The 20,312-nt window shown below is 50.4% G+C and overlaps 1 protein-coding gene and 1 non-coding gene across 2 annotated transcripts in view; one reads left to right on the top strand and one right to left on the bottom strand.

Moving 5' to 3' along the window:
- The window catches only part of IQGAP1 (IQ motif containing GTPase activating protein 1), a 121,585-nt gene that overhangs the window by 30,006 nt on the left and 71,267 nt on the right, over positions 1–20,312 (top strand). Inside the window, exons 3-12 of the mRNA XM_060260413.1 lie at positions 4,804–4,960; positions 5,431–5,508; positions 6,012–6,088; positions 7,908–7,975; positions 9,960–10,073; positions 10,424–10,602; positions 11,796–11,886; positions 13,823–13,986; positions 14,591–14,675; positions 15,419–15,582. Coding sequence (XP_060116396.1) covers positions 4,804–4,960; positions 5,431–5,508; positions 6,012–6,088; positions 7,908–7,975; positions 9,960–10,073; positions 10,424–10,602; positions 11,796–11,886; positions 13,823–13,986; positions 14,591–14,675; positions 15,419–15,582 — 1,177 coding nt within the window. The remainder of the gene's footprint in view (positions 1–4,803; positions 4,961–5,430; positions 5,509–6,011; positions 6,089–7,907; positions 7,976–9,959; positions 10,074–10,423; positions 10,603–11,795; positions 11,887–13,822; positions 13,987–14,590; positions 14,676–15,418; positions 15,583–20,312) is intronic.
- TRNAS-GGA (transfer RNA serine (anticodon GGA)) lies at positions 6,532–6,606 on the bottom strand. Its single transcript has one exon. It is a non-coding gene; the product is annotated as a tRNA-Ser (tRNA).

Below are 20,312 nucleotides of genomic sequence, written 5' to 3'. Positions count from 1 at the left end.
ACAGGACCCTGCTTTGGTGTATGAAAAGTAGATTGCCTTGGTGGTCAGGAGCACCTTCTGTCACCTGTATCTGGTTTTCCAACTTCCTCATTACCTAGACCCAGCTACGCTGATCTACGCTTGTGTAACCTCACAGTTGGATTACTGCAGTGCACTTTGGCTAGTGTTGCCCTTGAAGATGACCCAGAAAGCTATAAGTGGTCCAGAATGTGACAGCCAGCTGTTGTCAGGAGCTAGTTACTGGAAGCCTTTGTTGCCCATTTTGAAACAGCGGCATTGGCTCCCAGTCCCTTTCTGGTTATGACCTTTAAAGCCCTTTACAACGTGGGCTTCTCCTTCCATGTGTCCTGTGCACCAACTGTGGTCTTTCCCCTTCCCAACCAAAGCTTAGATGTAGTTATTTGAAGTCTGCTTTTAAACTCTTTTAAAAATTTGTTTTAACGATGCATGTTTGGGAGGGGAGATTAGTTTAATAGTTTCATAATGTGGTTTTATCATGTACATTTGAAATCGTTAGCTGCCTTGGTGATCCTTGTGAGGGCAGTAAGACAAGATACAATTTTTGTAAACAAGGAGGCAAATTGAGAGGTTGGCTGTTCCGCCACTCAGGGTGGCCCTTCTGGCATCAACCAGAAACCACTGGTCCTTTTCTGTTGTGGCCCCGACTCTGTTGGAAGGAAGGGGCTCCCTGGAGAGGAGAGGAGAGCCCCCTCCTTTGAGATATATCTTCCAGAGGTGCTGGGAGGCCTGCCTGTGCTTCGGAGAGAGCTGGGGCGTGGCGGGGGAGGCATGTGGGGGTCTTTTTTTGTTTAACTGAATTTTAATTGTCTGTTTAGTATTATTGTAAACTTCCTTGAACCACAAGGAAAGGTGAGATAGCATTTGGCATATTTATGCAACTTCAGAATTAGGAATTCTGTTCAAACAGAATTGCCAGTAGAGAAGGGTGGAAACTGCACTTTGAGTGCAGACATCTTAGTTTTTGCCACCCGAGACTTTGCTATTCCTAACAGCCATTTGTAAGCCCCTCCCCCAGCCATCCAGGTCCGGTTCTCGAGCTAAGCCACAGAAAGTGGGCTTGCCTCCTGCTGTTGGGTGGCAAGGGAAGAGGGCTTGGGACAGCTAAAGGCCTTGTTGCTCCTCCATCCATTTCCCTTGTCCCAGTCCTTTTGAAGAAAGAGCTGATGAAATCATTGGCCAGGCGGAAGAGGTGCTGGGCTGCTGCAGGGGGGAGGTGCCAAGGAGCAGCACGGCCTTTGACTACTGGAGCCTCCTTTCACTACTCTCCAGCCAGCAGGAAGCTGCAGGGGGCGGGGGGGCAGGTTGGCACAGCACATGGCATTATTTTAATATACTGGTGGTGCCAATGAGCAGCATGGGCACAGCCTTTGACTACTGGAGCCTCCTTTCACTACTCTCTCCAGCCAGCAGGAAGCTGCAGGGGGGCGGGGGGGGGAGGTTGGCACAGTAGTTTTCACATGGCATTATTTTAATATACTGGTGGTTCCAAAACTGAGGCGGTCATCTATGATTGCCTGCTGCAGTGCATGCCCAGGTGAAGGGCCATTTCCTAAAGATACCCCCAGATCAGCTTTTTTGTGACTATCCTTTGGCAGGGGTGGATTCAATGTTCCGTACCTTTTTTCATTGCCCAAAGTATACAGTAGCTACAGATAAAATTTTTAGAAAATGGTTATCAAAGATTTTGACCTGTTCTGATCCCTCAAGACAACGATTACTCTTAAATAACCTCTGCAAGAATTGTATTGTGGACGGAGGAAATTTCCTCCACATACTGTGTGTTTAACTCTTAGTCCTCAATTTTAAATTTTGTTTTACAGTGACTGGCCTGTGGGCTGTTAGACTTGAATGAACTTGAACATGGCACCTGGTCTGCAGCTCTTACTGAAGTTGTCTGGAGGCAACATCTTAAGCCCCCCCCACCCCCCCGCTTGAGGCTGGTGCTCTGGGAGCCTGCAGGTTCCATTCTGTCTGCCGTGCTTTTTGACCTGAAACTCCACCCCCGCCCCCCACCACCACCGAGGAACTAACACAGGCACTTGCAGATGAAGCCCCTGCCCCCATTTCTCCCCTTTCATGAAAGTTCCCTGAGAGTCCTGCTATAATGGTGCAGCTCTGTGGGGTCATTCTGTGGGTAGGCAGAGGCTTTCTCCGATGTTATTCAACATCAACATGTGCCCCCTTGCCCAGATTGCCCAGAGGTACGGGCTGGGTTGTCACCAGTACGCTGATAACACCCAGCTCTATTTGTTGATGGGTGGCCAGTCTGACTCCATCCTGGAAAATCTGTCCACAGCATTGCAAGCTGTGGCGGGGTGGCTTGGGCTTAGTGGACTGAAATTAAATCTGACGAAGACGGAGGTCCTGTACCTGAGCCGTTGCCGTTCGGGACTGGAGGTCCGCTTTGAAGGAGCACAGCTGACCTTTGAAGGAGCACAGCTCACGCTGGTGCCCAAGGTTAAAAGCTTAGGGTTGCTCTCGGATTCCTCTTTAACAATGGAGGCCCAAGTAGCTGCCACTGCCAAGTCAGCTTTTTACCATCTGCGAATGGCAAGGCAGTTGGTCCCCTTTCTCGAACGCAATGACTTGGCAACAGTGATCCATGCTACGGTCACCTCGAGACTGGATTACTGTAATGCCCTCTACATGGGGCTGCCCTTGTCCCAAATCTGGCGACTCCAGCTAGTGCAGAATGCTGCAGCCAGGATGTTAATGGGAGTTCTTCTACGGAACACATTTAGCCTGTGCTGAAAGCGCTGCACTGGTTACCTATAGTGTACCGGAGTCATTTCAAGGTGCTGGTTATTACCTTTAAAGCCCTACATGGCCAGGGTCCTGCATACCTTAAGGACCGCCTTTTCCTGCGTATGCCCCAGTGAACGCATCGGTCCGGGTCTCAAAACCTGTTGACAGTTCCCAGCATCAGAGAAGCGAGGCGCAAATCAACAAGAGCCAGGGCCTTTTCCGTTGCTGCCCCTAGCTGGTGGAATGAGCTGCCGGAAGAGATCAGGGCCCTGCGAGAGCTTTCACAATTCCGCAGGGCCTGCAAAACAGCACTCTTCCGCCATGCATTTCTGTAATGATAACATCTGCAGCAGCGGGATTGACCCATAGAAACATCACCGATGGTCTACCTCTTCATGTTATTGCGATCCTAGGAGCTCTTAGAATGGCTAAGCACCATTCAGATCGCTGTTTGAAACCTTGATATCAGTATAAGTAGATGTTTTTATGTTTTATGTTTTTATTGTTGCTTTATTTTATTTGGTCACACAATGTAACTGTGTGACCTCAAATTTGTGAGCTGCCCTGAGCCTGCCTCGGCGGGGAGGGCGGGATATAAATTAATTAAATAAATAAATAAGGTAAGTAAGGCTGCGAGAGAGGATTTATGAAGGCAGCCGGTTCTGATAGGGTTGCACTCTGTCTGCAGGGAGGAGTGTGCTTCCTGTTTAGAACACTGTTAGGTCTGTACTTGCAGAAAGATTCTATATGGATGGAGTCCTCTACTTTATTGAGCCTGTGAGCAGTCTTTCTGGAATTTTGGGAAAGCGTAATAATGGGCATCATCGAAGAATGGGAGCCATGGATGGCAGTTACAGGAAGCTGAGAGGTTCTAAGCCGAGCATTATTATTATTATTATCTGTTTATTTATATTCCGCCCGTTTCCCATAGGGCTCATCTTCCTAATATGGGGAAAGGGATTTCTGAAGTGGTGTTTGAAGCACCTCCTGCAGGGAGGGGTGGAATAGCCAGAATTGGCCTTGGGGGGGAAGGAGAAGGAGAGGAGGAAGAGGAAGAGGAAGCAACAGCAGCAGCAAGGATGCCAGGAAACATACTGATGGTGTCCACAAGCATCATGCTAGGAATCACTGTTCTGTGGCATTAAGTATCTTTGCTTAGGGTCAGTTGAGGGCAGGGTTCCATTCTGCCTGCCTTGCTTTTTAACTTCAACTCCCCCCCCCCCCCACATACCACATAGGCAAGCACTTGCAGATGAAGCCTGGGCATGGCTTTTGACAAGACCCTTCTTGATAGGAAGACAGCCCTGAATAGAAGATGACCCCCCCCAAATACCCATGGTAAACACACACAACAGATTGTTACTGGATATACCAGTAACACGTATGCCAGTGTCAGGTGATCTCCTCTTTTGTTTGTTGGCTACTGGGAGGAAAAACCTCTGGTCTTGCATTTGAGTAAAAATGGAATGAATTTGAAAGAGTGTCTGGCTCTCAGGTTGTGGGCACAGGTCACAGTGTGTGGAAGCCTTGCGTGGTCCTCACTCAGCTGTTTCTCCTGCTTGAACCTTCTTGTCAGTTAAGATCACTCACAGAGGCCCTGCCCTGGCCAACTCCACCCTTAGGCAGGGCCTTGTGGAGAATCTTGGCTCTGTCACTCCCTGCCCACCACCATTTTGCTGAGACGTTTCAGGCACCGGGTAGAGATGGGCACATTTCCTTTGGCTTTTGGGTTGATTGTGTTCTGGGGTTTTCTCTCTGACCTTTGCCATTGTCACACTCCTGAGTGTTTTTAGTATGGTTTTACATCTTTACTATCCCTTTGCGTTTGATTTGGAAGCCACCAGGTTGAGAGTCCACAGGATATAAAACCATGCTAAGAACCTGCAGCAGTAGTATAAGCTTCCCAAGAGGGCTGGGGATGGGGGCAAAAAATATCTGCCTTCCCAGGAGAGAGAGGTGGGGCTGGAAGCGATGAGCTCCGTGCCTGAGGAGAGGCAGAAGGTGAGCTTTTCCGAACATCTTCCCCTCTGTTTGCAGGTGGATGGAGGCCTGCCTGAATGAAGAACTGCCTCCCACCACCGAGCTGGAGGAGGGACTGAGGAACGGGGTCTATCTGGCCAAACTTGGGAACTTTTTCTCCCCCAAAGTGGTGTCTCTCAAGAAGATCTATGACCGGGAACAGACACGATATAAGGTGAGCTTGTCTTGCTCTGAGCGTGAAGATGCTTGAGGTGCAAACCAAAAAGGCTGTGGCTGCAGAAGAAGTCAGGTGAGCAGACTGAATGCCCAGCTGTGACACTCACGTTGCTTACAGAAAAATGATACCCAGTCTTTCTCCAGAATGATGAATTGGTTAAGCCCTTGTTAGGTACCATAATGTCATTGCATTGATAATGGCACTCATACTGATGGATCAGAGAAAGCCTTTCCAAAATAGGAGCACCTTCTAAGTAAGGGACCGTAGTGTTGGATTGCCTTATTGCGTAGGGACACACCTCCTGTCCGACTTGGGTGTGAGTCGTCTGAGCAAGTGCCTGTCCCCCATCCTGCCCTTGGTCTCTGGATGAAGACGCTTCCTGTGTGGCTGCTGCCGCCAGCCCTGCAGCCTGGCCTGCTGCCGTGTGCCATCATCATTGTAGCCCCCCTTCTCCTTCTGTGTTCCAGGCCACAGGTCTCCATTTCCGGCATACAGATAACGTGATTCAGTGGCTGAATGCGATGGCTGAAATTGGCCTTCCAAAGGTAACTTCTGCTTGATGGCTGAACAGAAGGGGGTTCCTTGCATGGGGCGGGGGTAGGACTAGATAATCCCCACTAGAGAGTTTCTGTTTCTTCTTTAGTGCATTTGTCGCAGTAGTTTGAAGATCATATACAGGCATCCATGTTTTCCATGCTAGTTAAAGGCCATGGTGTTTGTGCTACACAAGTGCTTTGGAACTGTGGAGGGTTCTTTCGAGGACATCCCTCTATTTTAGTGACAAGTGCAGTTGAGTGGAGCTTTGAGAAATAACCAGCCAGGGCCCTTGGGCTTCCCGTAGGCTGGCCAAGTGACCATGCCAAATAATTGTGGCAGGCCCTTCTCTCCACTTCTTGGCACAGGCTTTTCCTTCTCTTATGGCTCCCTGTGAATGCCTGAATCCCTACATTGGGGTGTGGGTGTGGAGAGAAAGTGTGCACTGGTAGAGCCATTAATTTGGCCCACCAAGATTCAGTGGTTGTAATTGTGTGTGCTTTTTCTAATTCAGATATTTTATCCGGAAACCACGGACATCTATGACAGGAAGAACATGCCACGCTGCATCTACTGCATCCATGCACTCAGGTGTGTACAAAGCTGCCCTCTCGATCCATCTAGCTTTGCAGCTGTCGCCTTTGACTTACTCTCAGAGGTCTTGGGCCTTCCCACTCGCTGCTAGCTGGGATTCTTTAAGTGGAAATGCTGGGACTGAACTTAACAACTGAGCAAGTGCTCAGCCCCCTGAATGGATGAGAAGATGAGCAAGAAGCTTTGACATACAGGAGTCTCTCTGTGGGGCTTTGTGTTTCTTAGGATGCAGAAGTCCCAACTTACTTGTTCCCCGAGTCAGTCAACATGCTCTTGATTTTGTGCAAAGAGGTACAAACATTTGCAGTACTAGTCTGAACATATGAACATATGAAGCTGCCTTATACTGAATCAGACCTTTGCTCCATCAAAGTCAGTATTGTCTTCTCAGACTGGCAGTGGCTCTCCAGGGTCTCAAGCTATTTACCTGGACCCTTTTTTGGAGATGCCAGGGATTGAACCTGGGACCTTCTGCTTTCCAAGCAGATGCTCTACCACTGAGCCACCATCCTTCCCCGGTGTCTGGGCAGGCAGTAGCAGCCAGTTCTGCCTTCATTGTCCACTCTTCTGACTTCCTTACAGGGTCTATTGGTTTGTTTAAAAAACCCCACAGAGTATCACCCAGCTCATTTTTAAAAGGAGTGTTGTGGCGCCTTAAAGATCAAATGATTTATTATGGCATAAGGTTTTGTTAGCCACTTTGATAAGATAAATGGAATGAAACCTCAGCCAGAAAATTATAAACACATGTACAGACAAATCTGTGTAATGCAGATGCTCATCCTCCAACATGACTCGTGCAATGAGCTTTCAACTTCTGCTCTCTGCATAAGACAAGCAGATCAGGTTGTGCAGAAGAGTGGTGGCACAACCTTGCCATTAAAGCGGACAGCCATTTGTAGAGTCTGTCAGTCTGGTAGGACACACTTTTACTCACTTGAAAGTTACCATGTCTTCAGAGGGTTTTAAAAGGGAGTCAGAGGCTATGAACTTCTTGAATTAAAATTCATTCTTTGATTTCGTAAAGTATGAGTTAAAACCAAAACGATCTCTTATCCATTATTTATGTTAAATTTACTTATAATTACAAAAACAACTTTTGTAAGTGGTCACTGTTGTCACCTTGTGTACTTTTATCTTTTGCATAGAAATGACATTGGCTGCTCTTCCATTTCATTACCTTTGGACCCCCCACCCCAATTTCCCCCTCTTGTGCGTGCTGATTGAAAGGTACCTTCTCAGCATCATGATGCAGTCATGAAGGGCTCTGCTGGAGCCTCAGATGTAGTCGTGAAGGGTTCTCTGCTGGAGCCTCAGATGTAGTCGTGAAGGGCTCTGCCTCAGATGTAGTCGTGAAGGGCTCTCTGCTTGAGCCTCAGATGTAGTCATGAAGGGCTCTGCTGGAGCCTCAGATGTAGTCGTGAAGGGCTCTGCTGGAGCCTCAGATGTAGTCGTGAAGGGCTCTGCTGGAGCCTCAGATGTAGTCGTGAAGGGCTCTCTGCTGGAGCCTCAGTTGTAGTCGTGAAGGGCTCTCTGCTGGAGCCTCAGATGTAGTCGTGAAGGGCTCTGCTGGAGCCTCAGATGTAGTCGTGAAGGGCTCTCTGCTGGAGCCTCAGATGTAGTCTTGAAGGGAGCCTCAGCCCTGCTGGAGGCTCAGCCCAAGGGAGCTCTGCTGGAGCCTCAGCCCAAGGAAATGGGGCTGCAGCCGGATCAGAAGATGGGGGAAAGTGGTAGTTTTCAACATGGATGCATTAACACAAGGAGATGGTTTTTGCCTCATTTGGAAGGCTCTGACTCTTGCCCCATCTTTTCTCAGTTTGTACCTGTTCAAGTTGGGACTGGCCCCACAGATTCAAGACTTATATGGCAAAGTGGACTTCACAGGTAAGGGGAAACATGTTCCTTCTATTCTCTTTGTCTGCTTTCGAGGTGGGAGGCCCATGGAGAAGGCATCTCCAAGTCTTTCTGGACAGGGCATCTTTGCTGCCTGCCAAAGAACCAGTGCCAGGTAGGGGTTTTGAGAAATGGGTCTTCAAGAACGGGCCTCTCTGTGGGAGATCTGAGAAACAAAGCCCCCCCCGGGACCTGATCCTCCATGGTGGTTGCCTGTTCACAAGTGGCTTTCTGAGTCTCCTTGCCCCCCCCCCCCCCCGCTGGGGCCTGATCCTTCATGGTGGTTGCCTGTTCACAAGTGGCTTTCTGAGTCTCCTTGCCGCCCCCCCCCGCTGGGGCCTGATCCTCCATTGTGGTTGCCTGTTCACAAGTGGCTTTCTGAGTCTCCTTGCCCCCCCCCCCCCGCTGGGGCCTGATCCTCCATGGTGGTTGCCTGTGCCACAAGTGGCTTTCTGAGTCTCCTTGCCCCCCCCCCCCCGCTGGGGCCTGATCCTCCATGGTGGTTGCCTGTTCACAAGTGGCTTTCTGAGTCTCCTTGCCCCCCCCCCCCGCTGGGGCCTGATCCTCCATGGTGGTTGCCTGTTCACAAGTGGCTTTCTGAGTCTCCTTGCCCCCCCCCCCCGCTGGGGCCTGATCCTCCATGGTGGTTGCCTGTGCCCCTAGTGGCTTTCTGAGTCTCCTTGCCCCCCCCCCCCCCCGCTGGGGCCTGATCCTCCATGGTGGTTGCCTGTACCACTAGTGGCTTTCTGAGTCTCCTAGCCCCCCCCCCCCCGCTGGGGCCTGATCCTCCATGGTGGTTGCCTGTTCACAAGTGGCTTTCTGAGTCTCCTTGCCCCCCCCCCCCCCGCTGGGGCCTGATCCTCCATGGTGGTTGCCTGTTCACAAGTGGCTTTCTGAGTCTCCTTGCCCCCCCCCCCCGCTGGGGCCTGATCCTTCATGGTGGTTGCCTGTTCACAAGTGGCTTTCTGAGTCTCCTTGCTCCACCCCCCCCCCCGCTGGGGCCTGATCCTCCATGGTGGTTGCCTGTGCCACAAGTGGCTTTCTGAGTCTCCTTGCCCCCCCCCCCCCCGCTGGGGCCTGATCCTCCATGGTGGTTGCCTGTTCACAAGTGGCTTTCTGAGTCTCCTTGCCCCCCCCCCCCCGCTGGGGCCTGATCCTCCATGGTGGTTGCCTGTTCACAAGTGGCTTTCTGAGTCTCCTTGCTCCACCCCCCCCCCCCGCTGGGGCCTGATCCTCCATGGTGGTTGCCTGTTCACAAGTGGCTTTCTGAGTCTCCTTGCCCCCCCCCCCCCGCTGGGGCCTGATCCTCCATGGTGGTTGCCTGTGCCACAAGTGGCTTTCTGAGTCTCCTTGCTCCACCCCCCCCACTGGGGCCTGATCCTCCATGGTGGTTGCCTGTGCCACAAGTGGCTTTCTGAGTCTCCTTGCTCCCCCCCCCCCCCGCTGGGGCCTGATCCTTCATGGTGGTTGCCTGTGCCACAAGTGGCTTTCTGAGTCTCCTTGCCCCCCCCCCCCCCGCTGGGGCCTGATCCTCCATGGTGGTTGCCTGTGCCACAAGTGGCTTTCTGAGTCTCCTTGCTCCCCCCCCCCCCCCCGCTGGGGCCTGATCCTTCATGGTGGTTGCCTGTGCCACAAGTGGCTTTCTGAGTCTCCTTGCCCCCCCCCCCGCTGGGGCCTGATCCTCCATGGTGGTTGCCTGTTCACAAGTGGCTTTCTGAGTCTCCTTGCTCCCCCCCCCCCCCGCTGGGGCCTGATCCTTCATGGTGGTTGCCTGTGCCACAAGTGGCTTTCTGAGTCTCCTTGCCCCCCCCCCCCCCCCGCTGGGGCCTGATCCTCCATGGTGGTTGCCTGTTCACAAGTGGCTTTCTGAGTCTCCTTGCCCCCCCCCCCCCGCTGGGGCCTGATCCTCCATGGTGGTTGCCTGTTCACAAGTGGCTTTCTGAGTCTCCTTGCCCCCCTCTCTTTGTGTTTTCAGAGGAGGAGATCAGCAACATGCGGAGTGAGCTGGAGAAGTATGGGATTCAGATGCCGGCCTTTGGCAAGATTGGTGGGATTCTGGCCAACGAGCTCTCTGTGGATGAAGCAGCATGTAAGAGGAACTGAGTTTCATTCTTTCTGTTGGTTTGGCTCTTTGGAACTACCGAGTCTGGTAGCAAATGGCATGTTTTTTATGAAGTATCAGGAGAGAGGTATACCTGTGAGTAGGAATTGCCACACATGTCTCCTTTGGCCCTTGCTGAGCCAGCAGTCCCCCAGAGCAGGGTCCTCCTGCTGCGTGAGAGCGGAATTCTCCTTCTCCCACTCGGGCCCCTGTGAGCGAGATCTGCACCTGGTGGATGGGGGGCAGGTCTTGACTCTGCTGCGCGTGCTCTGGTGGTGGCCCTTTCTCGGGGCTCTGGGATTGCAACTGACAGCAGCTGTGGCCTTTGTTCCTTCCAGTGCATGCAGCGGTGATTGCCATTAATGATGCTGTGGACCGCCAGGTTCCTGCCGAAACCTTTGCAGCAATGAAGAACCCCAATGCCATGTTGGTGCACCTGGAGGAGCCCCTGGCCCCAGTGTATCAGGACACCCTGTTCCAGGCGAAGCAAGCCAAGACGGAAAGCGCTCGGAACCGGGTACAAGCTTTGCCATTGTCTGAAGCAGGACTGTGGGGCCTTCATTCCCGCCCCCTCTGGAGCTGTAACCATCTGATCCTCCTGCTAAATTGGGAAGGGAGACGTGGAGGTGGGCCCGCTGTGGTGTTTATCACCGTGCCGCCAGTTCTGCGCCCATGTCGTGTGGGCGGGGCTTGTGCTGCTGCTTTTGTGTCCAACGTGTGGCTCTGCCTTGCCGACACAGCTGTTTCCACAGTGGCTGGCAGGGTGATGGCAAGTGTTGTAGGGGGAAGCCGAGTGGGGAGGAGTGAGCCAGACTGTATATCTTCTGCCCAGGGTTCTCCATCCTGTGGGTAGTTAACCCTTTGCAGGACTGGGGAGCTCCCTCCGAAGGTGGAGAGTTGGTGTCCTGGTGGCCTGAGGAGGCACTGGTCTTTTGGAGGAGGAAGAAGAGGTGCCGCATTTCTCTACCCCTTTGCAGACCAGCCAGTGTCCCTGGGGATCTCCACAAGGGTGTTTCCTTTACTGGGATGATGATGTTGTTGCTGGGTCTCTAGGCAGCATCTGGCTTATGTGGGTGAGGAAGAAATGGCCCTGGTGGAATCAGAGTTGGAAGGGACCTTCCAGGGTCATCCGGTCCAACCCCTAACAGTCCCTGGCTGTGTATGGCCGAGGACCTCTCTCCCCATATGAACCCCAGAGAGCGCTGAGGTCAGCTGGAAAGAACCAGCTGAATATCCCTGGGCCAAGGGATCAGGCCATTGCAGTTCCATTGCAGCTCCACTGCTGTGGAATCAACTCCCAGAAGAGGTACGGGCCCTACGATGTTTAGATCAATTCTGTAGGGCCTGTAAGACCTACCTCTTCAAAATAGCCTTCAACTAATGCCGAGCCAAGAAAGTGCTGCCGGATATGTTTTTTAGCTACTGAACCTTACTGAAGACCTAATGTTATAGCACCACTATGTTAATGTTAATTTTAATATAACTTGTAAATTGTTTTAATGATGATTTTATAATTATAATTGTTGATGTATATTATATTTTTATGCTGTGAGCCGCCCTGAGCCTGCCCTGGCGGGGAGGGCGGGACACAAATAAAAAGTATTATATTATTATTATTAGTCCTGCATCTGGAGCTCACAGCGCCCTCAGTGGTGAAAGGGGGCTTCGCCTCCAGTGAGTGGGCTTTAAAGCAATGTATTTTGCTTTCAGATTGCTGCTGAGGATGTAGAGAGAGAACGGGATGTGTACGAAGAGTTGCTGACTCAGGCAGAGATCCAAGGCAATGTCAACAAAGTCAACAGTAAGTTTTGGGAAGCAACGGGTGCCTCCTCCTCCTCTCCCAGCTGCTTTTTTATCCCGCAAGTCAGTGGAATATTCCCTCTCTCTCTGTGGCAAACTGTGCCTGCTCTGGCCTGCAGGCCTTGTTCTGCCCTCCCTGGAGGGGCTTCTCTTTCTCCCTAGAATAGCTGCTGCCACCACCTGCCCAGTGGGAAGGACAGGATTCCCGGCTTCCCTTGCAAGGGATCATAAAAACACAGAGTTGGAAGGGGCCCCATACAGGCCATTGAGTCTCAGTGCAGGATCAGCTTTAAGCATCCCTGGCAAGTGTTTGTCCAGCCTGTTCTTGAAGGCTGCCAGTGAGGGGGAGCTCACCACCTCCCTAGGGAGTCGATTCCACTGCTCAACGACTCTTACTGTAAACAAGTTTTTCCTGATACCCAGCCAGTCCCTTCCTGCTCTTAATTTAAACCCATTCTTATGAGTCTTCTCCTCTCCTCTGCTGCCAACAGGAACAGCTCTCTCCTGCCTTCCTCTGACACCTCCCTTCCCTTCAGATGCTTCAAGAGCAATCCTGCCCCCCCTCAACCTCTCCTTCTCCAGACTGAACCTCCCCAAGTCCCTCAGCCTTTCCTCCTAGGGTCCCTGATCATCCTTGTCGCTCTCTTCTGGACCCGCTCCTTTCTGTCCACATCCTTCTTGAAATGAGGCCTCCAGATCTGCACACAAGACTCCAGGTGTGGCCTGACCAATGCAGTATACAACGGGACTATGACATCTTGCAGTTCGGATGTTATGCCTCTGTTGATGCACTCCAAGGTCACATTAGCCTTTTTTGTTACTGCATCACACTAGCTGCTCATATTTAAATTACAGTCCACTCGTACCCCAAGATCTGACACCAAGAAGTGTATCCCCCATCCAGTACTCGTGTTGCTCATTTTTGTTACCCAGTTGTAGAACTTAGCACTTACCCTTGTTAAATTGCATTTTGTTAATGGTCACCCACTTTTCCAGTATGTTCGGAACTCGTTGAATTATATCTTTATCTTCTGGGGTGTTAGCTTCTCCTCCCAATTTGGTGTCATCTGCAGATTTAACACCCTCATTTATAAAAATATTGAAAAGTATTGGGCCCAGAACTGAGTCCTGTGGATGTTTCTTTGCCTCTGTGACACCTGCTGCTCAGCGCCTGGCCACTGCTGAGCCAGATTAACGCCTTGGGGCCACTGGCCAGCCCCCCTGGAGCCCCTTTTTAAAATAGCGTGTCTGAAGCTGTGGAGGTCTGTGTGGTACAGAGAACTGTTCCCAGCATCAAAAGTTTGAAGTATTTGTTAAAAAGAAAATGTTTGCAAGTGTACTTTTCACATAAAATTGGTAAAATAGCAAATCCTTGGTCCCTCTCTCTATGCATGCCCTAACAATGTAAAGGTAGTCCTCTGTGCAAGCACAGAGTGGTTGCTGGCCCATGCTTTTTATGGGGTGTTTGCCATTGCCTTCCCCAGTCATCTGCACTTTATCCCCAGCAAGCTGGGGACTCATTTTACAGCTCTCAGAAGGATGGAAGGCTGAGACTACCTTGACCTGGCTGCCTGAACCCAGCTTCTGCTGGGATCGAACTCAGGTCATGAGCAGAGCTTGGACTGCAGGACTGCCGATTACCACTCTTCGCCACAGGGCTCTTATGCATGTCCTACTTGATGGCAAAATAGAACAAGACATTTTAGTTTAAAAAGTTTCAGATCTCTGCAAAGTGGCCATGACCTTCCAGCTTGCTTCAGATGTCCAGGCCAACCACATGATTAAGGGCCACAGCTTTCAGACCACACCTCAGAATTACCCTCCACGCAGCATCCCAAAGAAAGAACGAAAGCAAGAAAGAGAGCCGCTTCCTGTGCAAGGAGTTTTTATCACCTCTGGTCCCCCCCCCCCACACCACCACTTCCCTTTCTCTCCAGCATCCTCGGCCTTGTCCAAGATCGATCTGGCTCTGGAGCAGGAAGACGCAGCCGTTTTGTATGAAGCTCTGTCAACAGCAGCCCTTGGGCTCCGGGGACTGCAGCCTGAAAACAGGGACTGGTATTTGAAGCAGCTCCTGAGAGACAAGCAACAGAAGCAGGAGGTAGGGGAAAGCAGGGGTGCCCTTCAAGCAGCTCTGGTGCCTTGCTGTGGCCAGTGGTCACTGTGGCAGGGCAGTTAGAAAGCAAGCGCTGTTGTTGTCATCTGTGTTCTCAGCTCCCGCTGCTTAGCACAGTAGTCTGTGCCGTTTTCCCCTTGGCCTGTGCCTCCCAGGGCTGAAATTCTGCTCAGATTTGTGGAAGGGGCGCAACAGGTGCAGCACACACCTGGCAAAGCCTGGCTGGAACCAAATGCTGCTGCTTGAAAATGCTTCTGCCGCTTCTGGCCCTGATGAGAGACCAGTGCAGGGTAGTGGGGGGTGGTGAGGATGTCAGAGTTGGACCTGATTCAGATCCTGACTCTGCCATGGAAGCTCGCTGGGTGACCTCAAGCGTGTCACGTGCACCCACCCTAACCTACTTCCACAGGCTGGGAGGAGCGCTGGGGGTTGGGGTGCAAGCTGCTTTCATTGCTCATTGGGAGGGAGGGAGGGAGGGAGGGAGGAAGGAAGGAAGGAAGGAAGGAAGGAAGGAAGGAAGGAAGGAAGGAAGGAAGGAAGGAAGGAAGGAAGGAAATGAGGGATGGCAATCTTTTTCTCTCCACCTCAGGTGGGTGGAGGCGGGCCCCTGCAGAAGGAGGACTTACAGGCTGGGGTGGACATGGCTAACAGGATGGCCCAGCAGTACCAGCACAGTAAGTGTTTTCCTTTGCCTGCTGTAGTGAGTGGGAGTTGCTGGGTGCTCTTCATGGCCGACATGCTAGAATCCCTTCTGCACCTCAGGCCTGGCTGAGAGCCTGGGAAAGGCCACCGTGGAGTGGGGTGGGGTGTGTGACCTCCTGGGTGGCTTTCCTTTCCCCATGGAAGCCCTCAGTTCTGCTTGTGTCCACAAATAGGCCTGGCTCCTGCTGCCTCAACGCCTTTTGGAGAGGACAGCTCAAAGGAGCCGCCACTCATCTTTGTCAGTTTGGATGCTCTCCCCTTCTGGACTCAGAGCAACTTAGAATAAATATGAGAAAGCAGCAGGACATAAATACAGGAAATTTGCCTGGCAACAACAAACTAATCTACAGGGGAGGGAAAGGGAGCTGAGCAGGTGGTAAAACATTGTGTCCCAGATGGCAGCTGTCCCTCGGGCACATCCTTCCTTCTGGGGGGCAGCTTCCCTTTAGGCCCATGGCTGAGGAGGGTTAGAAGGCGGCTCACATCCTCACTCAGCCATGAGACTCCTCCCTGGATGATCTGGAGACAGACAGACAGCCTCTCGGTCTCACTTGCCTCATAAGGCTGTTGGGAAGATCAATTGGAGGACGGATGGACAGATGAAGGACAAAAATGTGATAGAAGGAGGAAAATTGTCAGTCAGGTCCTTAGATCATCCTGCGGAAATGGAGTCTTCTCCCAGTGTGCTTTTTTCTTGTGTTCCTCTTGTTCCCAGGGTTGGCAGCTGTCGGACGAATCAACGTGGCAGTCCGGAACGGTGATGCCGAGAAGACAGCTGTGGAGTTGATGAATCCAGAGGCCCAGCTGCCCCCAGTCTATCCTTTTGCTGCTGAGCTGTACCAGAAGGAGCTGGCCACCCTACAGCAGCAGAGCCCTACTGTGAGTCCCTGGAGGCTGCAGGCATGCCCAGAGCAGGTCTTGTGGACAGCGGGTGGGAGGAGAAAGGCGGGATGATGTCAAAGTGCAGGTGCCAAGGAGCTGGGACTGGGGAGGGCTCTGTCTGCAGGGGATTGGGCACCTAAGGGAGGCCCTTACCAAGTGTGCGCACATCCCCCCCCCCCCCCCCCGGCTGCTGTTCTGTTGGCTTCGCTGTGGTTCTGCAGTTCTGAGACTTGTCAGAGGTGGAGAAGGCAGTGCTGAAGGTGTCCAGGGCTAGCCCAACTCGATGGCGAAGGCAGGAGAAGACTTGCCTCAGTGTTTCATCTGCATCTCTGGCCTTCAGACAGCTACTGGTGGCCGGAGATCGTGGAAGAGGACATATGGCCCTGTGATTATGCAGAGGGAGCCAGTGGTGTCTAGTGGGAGATTTGAGGTGCCATTAATGGATGGCAAATAAAGGAAATAAAGTCATCATTGGCTTCATTAGGGTTTGTAGAATCTTTTGGGATCAAGTGCCGTGTTCTACTGGAGAAAGTTTTCCTTCCAGACGTTTCGTTCTCAGCTGCGGAGAACATCCTCAGTGGCGTTGCAGCCGGAGCAGGCACTCAGACCTTCTTGGCTGCTGTGCATTGAGTGGGGCCAGGGCTGCTGGAGAGCTGCTATTTGTAGGCTGGAGGGGGTGTGATGAAAGGGCAATTGGTTTGTGGATGTGCCAGCAGAACAACCAGCAAATTCCACAGAACAATCAGCACAGTCAACAACCATCTTCCTTATCTTCAAACCCCTTCCAACCTTCCCAGCAATTAACACAGAACAATGGTCACATTCAACAGCCAGTTTCCTTATCACTACCCTTCCAGGAAGCCCCACCAAACAATGGGCACATCCACAAACCAATTGCCCTTTCATCACACCCCCTCCAGCCTAGAAATAGCAGCTCTCCAGCAGCCCTGGCCCCACTCAATGCACAGCAGCCAAGAAGGTCTGAGTGCCCGCTCCGGCTGCAACGCCACTGAGGATGTTCTCCGCAGCTGAGAACGAAACGTCTGGAAGGAAAACTTTCTCCAGTAGAACACGGCACTTGATCCCAAAAGATTCTACAAACCCTAATGATGTTACCAGCCGTGAAAACCTGAAATCTTTGACATCATTGGCTTGTTTGTTTTTTGTGAGGAGGCTGTGCACTGTTGGGATTAGTAGTAAAAATTCCTTGGGCCAGTTCTGGGGGATGGCAGAGATGTGACAGATTCTCCTTTCATTCTATTCATTGAAGAAGCAGTTCAGGAATAGGAAGAGCCTTTCCTTCTCTCTCTCTGTGGAGCAACCTTAGAACAGGGGTGGCCAAACTTGCTTAGCATAAGAGCCACGCAGAATAAAAGTCAGATGTTGGAGAGTCGCAAGACATAAATGTCAGATGTTTGAGGGAAGGAAGGAAGGAAGAAAATAGATGGGGAGAGGAGGGAGGAAGAGATGGAAAAAAGCAACTTTAAACACATTCTCCAAGCTGCTGATTAGCTTGGCAGGGAGAAGTGACGTAAAGAGACAAATGCCTTTTTCAAGTCAGCCACCAGGGAGGGAGGTGGAGCCTTCGCGAGATCTCTTGATGCTTGCAATATCCAGGCCAGGAGGTGGGAGGGCCACCATCCTGGAGTCAGGATACAGAAGCACAATGCAAAGGGCAAGGAGATGTGCATAGGGGCGGGAAATACAAAAAAGAAAAAAGTACCTGCAATGAGATCAGAGTCCCGTATTGATGCCTGCAGAGTCCACTTCCTGAACATATCAATGAATTCTAGTTTGGAAGTCTCATGTTGTAATCTCCTTTTTAACCTTTCTGTAGCAGAACTGCCACTCTTAGGCCAGCAGTGGAATGTCCTGGAAGATTAAAATGTTCTCCAGCTGGGTTCTGAGCACTGTGTGCGTGCATTGATTCTTTTGTGTAGAGGCTGTCCTGTTTGTCCAGTGGAGAGAGTTGGAGGGCTCAGATCAGGTGGAACTCTAAAGCAGTTGTGGGTGAGGACAAAACAGCAGAACTTAGGAACAAGGTTAGCTGTGGTGTTGCCAGAGGCAGTGTTCCTAATGGCTTGTGGTCATCTTGGTGAGGATATTGCTCTCCAGAGACAAAGCCTTCATGGTGGCCAGAACACTTTTCTGGAAGGTTGCCAGTGGATTGTATTTCTCTCAGAAGGCCCATGCTGTCTAAAAAGCAAAGTGATCAGACCAAATTTCAGAAACCCCACTAGTCAAGATCTGCCTCTCTAGCCCTGCTCTCTGTGCCCGCTCCTTCAGAGGCAAGGCAAATGGTGGCTAGAGACAGGGCATTTCTGGGATGGCACTTTGCTCTTGGGACCCCCTTCCTCTAGCGCTTAGTTTCTTGTAGGTGCCAGGTCAAAATGCATCTTTTCCCCCAGGCTCTTAATTAGGGATTTTATCTTATTAGTTTCTAAATGCTTTGCATCTGCTTTGTGGGTAGTTTTTATGCTCCATATACCCCAAGTAAAGGCTTGGTTTTTTTTTTAAAGTTCCAAAAGAATTTTATTAAGATATTTTAGATAATTACATATACAAGAATAAAACGATTGAGTGATTTATAAGAGTTATAAAATGCAATTAATGTGACAAATAGCATTGTAAAGTGATTCTAATTATAACTTCTAAAACCAGATATAGAGCTTTGCACATTATAATTTAAAAGGAGACCTTTAAGGGAGTTAATCAGAAGTAATTGTTTTAGATATAAATATGAAACAGTAGAAGAAGTTGGGGAAGAGACAAACCATAAACAGTTAGTAACATCAAATAAACCAGTAGAAAAACAGACAGACACACAAACAAACAAAATTACAAGACAGTATGAACCATTCCTGTGTCAAGAAAGAGGTGAAAGAGATAAGGACATGAAACGCAGAGACTAAAAATAAAGCATAGACATTTGTGAAGAGGTATAAGGAGGAATTTCTTGAGAAATAATAAAAGGAAACCACTTAGCAGAGAAATTGGAGGAGGTGGATTGCTGTAGATAGGACTGAATTTTCTCCATGATAAAACGCTCCCATTCTTTAGAAAGCCAGGTGGTAACAGTCGGTGCTGTGGGTGCCTTCCCGAAAGAAGCGATTGACACTTTGGCAGCTACCAACAAGCTAACAATTAGTTCCTGCCGCACTCTGGGGATAGAGAGGGAGTCCCAAAAATTTAAGAAGATAAGAGCAGGGTTAAGTTGATATCTGATAAATTGTGCTATGATTAATCATGTCCAGAGGGGGGCGACGAAGATGGTGAGGGGTCTGGAGACCAAGTCCTATGAGGAAAGGTTGAAGGAGCTGGGCATGTTTAGCCTGGAGAGGAGGCGGCTGAGAGGTGATAGGATCACCATCTTCAAGTACCTGAAGGGCTGTCCTATAGAGGAAGGTGTGGAATTGTTTTCTGTGGCTCCAGAAGGTAGGGCCAGAACCAATGTGTTGAAATTAAATCAAAAGAGTTTCAGGCTCAACATTAGGAAGAACTCAGTGGAACAGGCTTCCTCGGGAGGTGGTGGGCTCTCCTTCCTTGGAGGTTTTTCAACAGAGGCTGGATGGCCATCTGGCAGCGATGAAGATCCTGTGGATTTGGGGTAGGTATCTGTGGGTGTCCTGCATTGTGCAGGCGGTTGGACTAATTGACCCTGGAGGTCCCTTCCAACTCTATGATTCTGTGTTTAGAACGTCATTCCAAAATTTTTCTATCGTTGGACATTCCCACCAGCAGTGGGCAAATATACCTGCTTGGCTGCACTTCTTCCAACAAAGAGGAGAGGTAGATTTCGAGGAGTAAGCTATCCGGACAGGGGTGAGATACCAACGATTAATGATTTTAAATGTTTGTAGCCTAGTACTGATCACCGATGAGGAGCACAGGGGAGAAGAATATATTCCAGCCCACTTTTCTGGAGATAGGGAGAGAATACAATCTTGATGCCACAACATCTGGTGTTAGAACTATCCAGATGGAGTAAAATATCGTAGATTGCAGAAATGAGGCCTTCGTTGTTGGAAGATGAGCACTGAAGTAAACCTTCAGAGTCCGTAAGTGGAGAATGGTGGATTGTACGAAGATCGAGAGTACTGAAGGCAGGTTCAGCTGTAGGTAGAGAAGCCAATTGCAGGTTGACCAGTTTTCTTTTCCATTATGGGCTTTGAAAAGAGACCTGATGTGCAGGAAACGTCTTTGATTCGGGAAATATGTGCTGCTTTCCATGTATGAAGAATAGGAGAGGAGGAGCTGGAAGGAAACCAAGTCTGGTTAGAGATGGAAGCGAATCAGGAAAGTTCTGGTACCAGGTTTTCATGGCGGACGTCCCATGCTTTGAAAATTGTGGTTAACATAGGATTTCTTTTAAGTCCAGCAGGTCTATGACTAGAGTCCACCCAAACTGTGTCTTGAGGAGAGAGTGGTACTAACATAGATCTGATTGGTTTGGACCACACAGCAGTGTCACCATAATGAGCCAATTTTACCACATTGGTTAATAACACCGTTCTGTAGTAGAGTGTTAAGTCAGAAACATTAAGTCCTCCATTGGAGCTGCGACAACGAATGACATGGAACCCAACTTGTTTTTTTATTGCTCCATAAAAAGGAATTAAAAGATGCTTGCCATTTGCAAAGAAGTATCAAAGGAATGAGTATTGGGATGGAAAGGCTTGATGTGGCTTTAATTGTAAGCTGCCTCGAGCAGGACTCTGAAGAGGTAC

This window comes from Heteronotia binoei, chromosome 19 (assembly GCF_032191835.1).
Source record: "Heteronotia binoei isolate CCM8104 ecotype False Entrance Well chromosome 19, APGP_CSIRO_Hbin_v1, whole genome shotgun sequence".
Taxonomy (NCBI): domain Eukaryota; kingdom Metazoa; phylum Chordata; class Lepidosauria; order Squamata; family Gekkonidae; genus Heteronotia; species Heteronotia binoei.
This window is presented reverse-complemented; position numbering and strand designations above follow the sequence as displayed.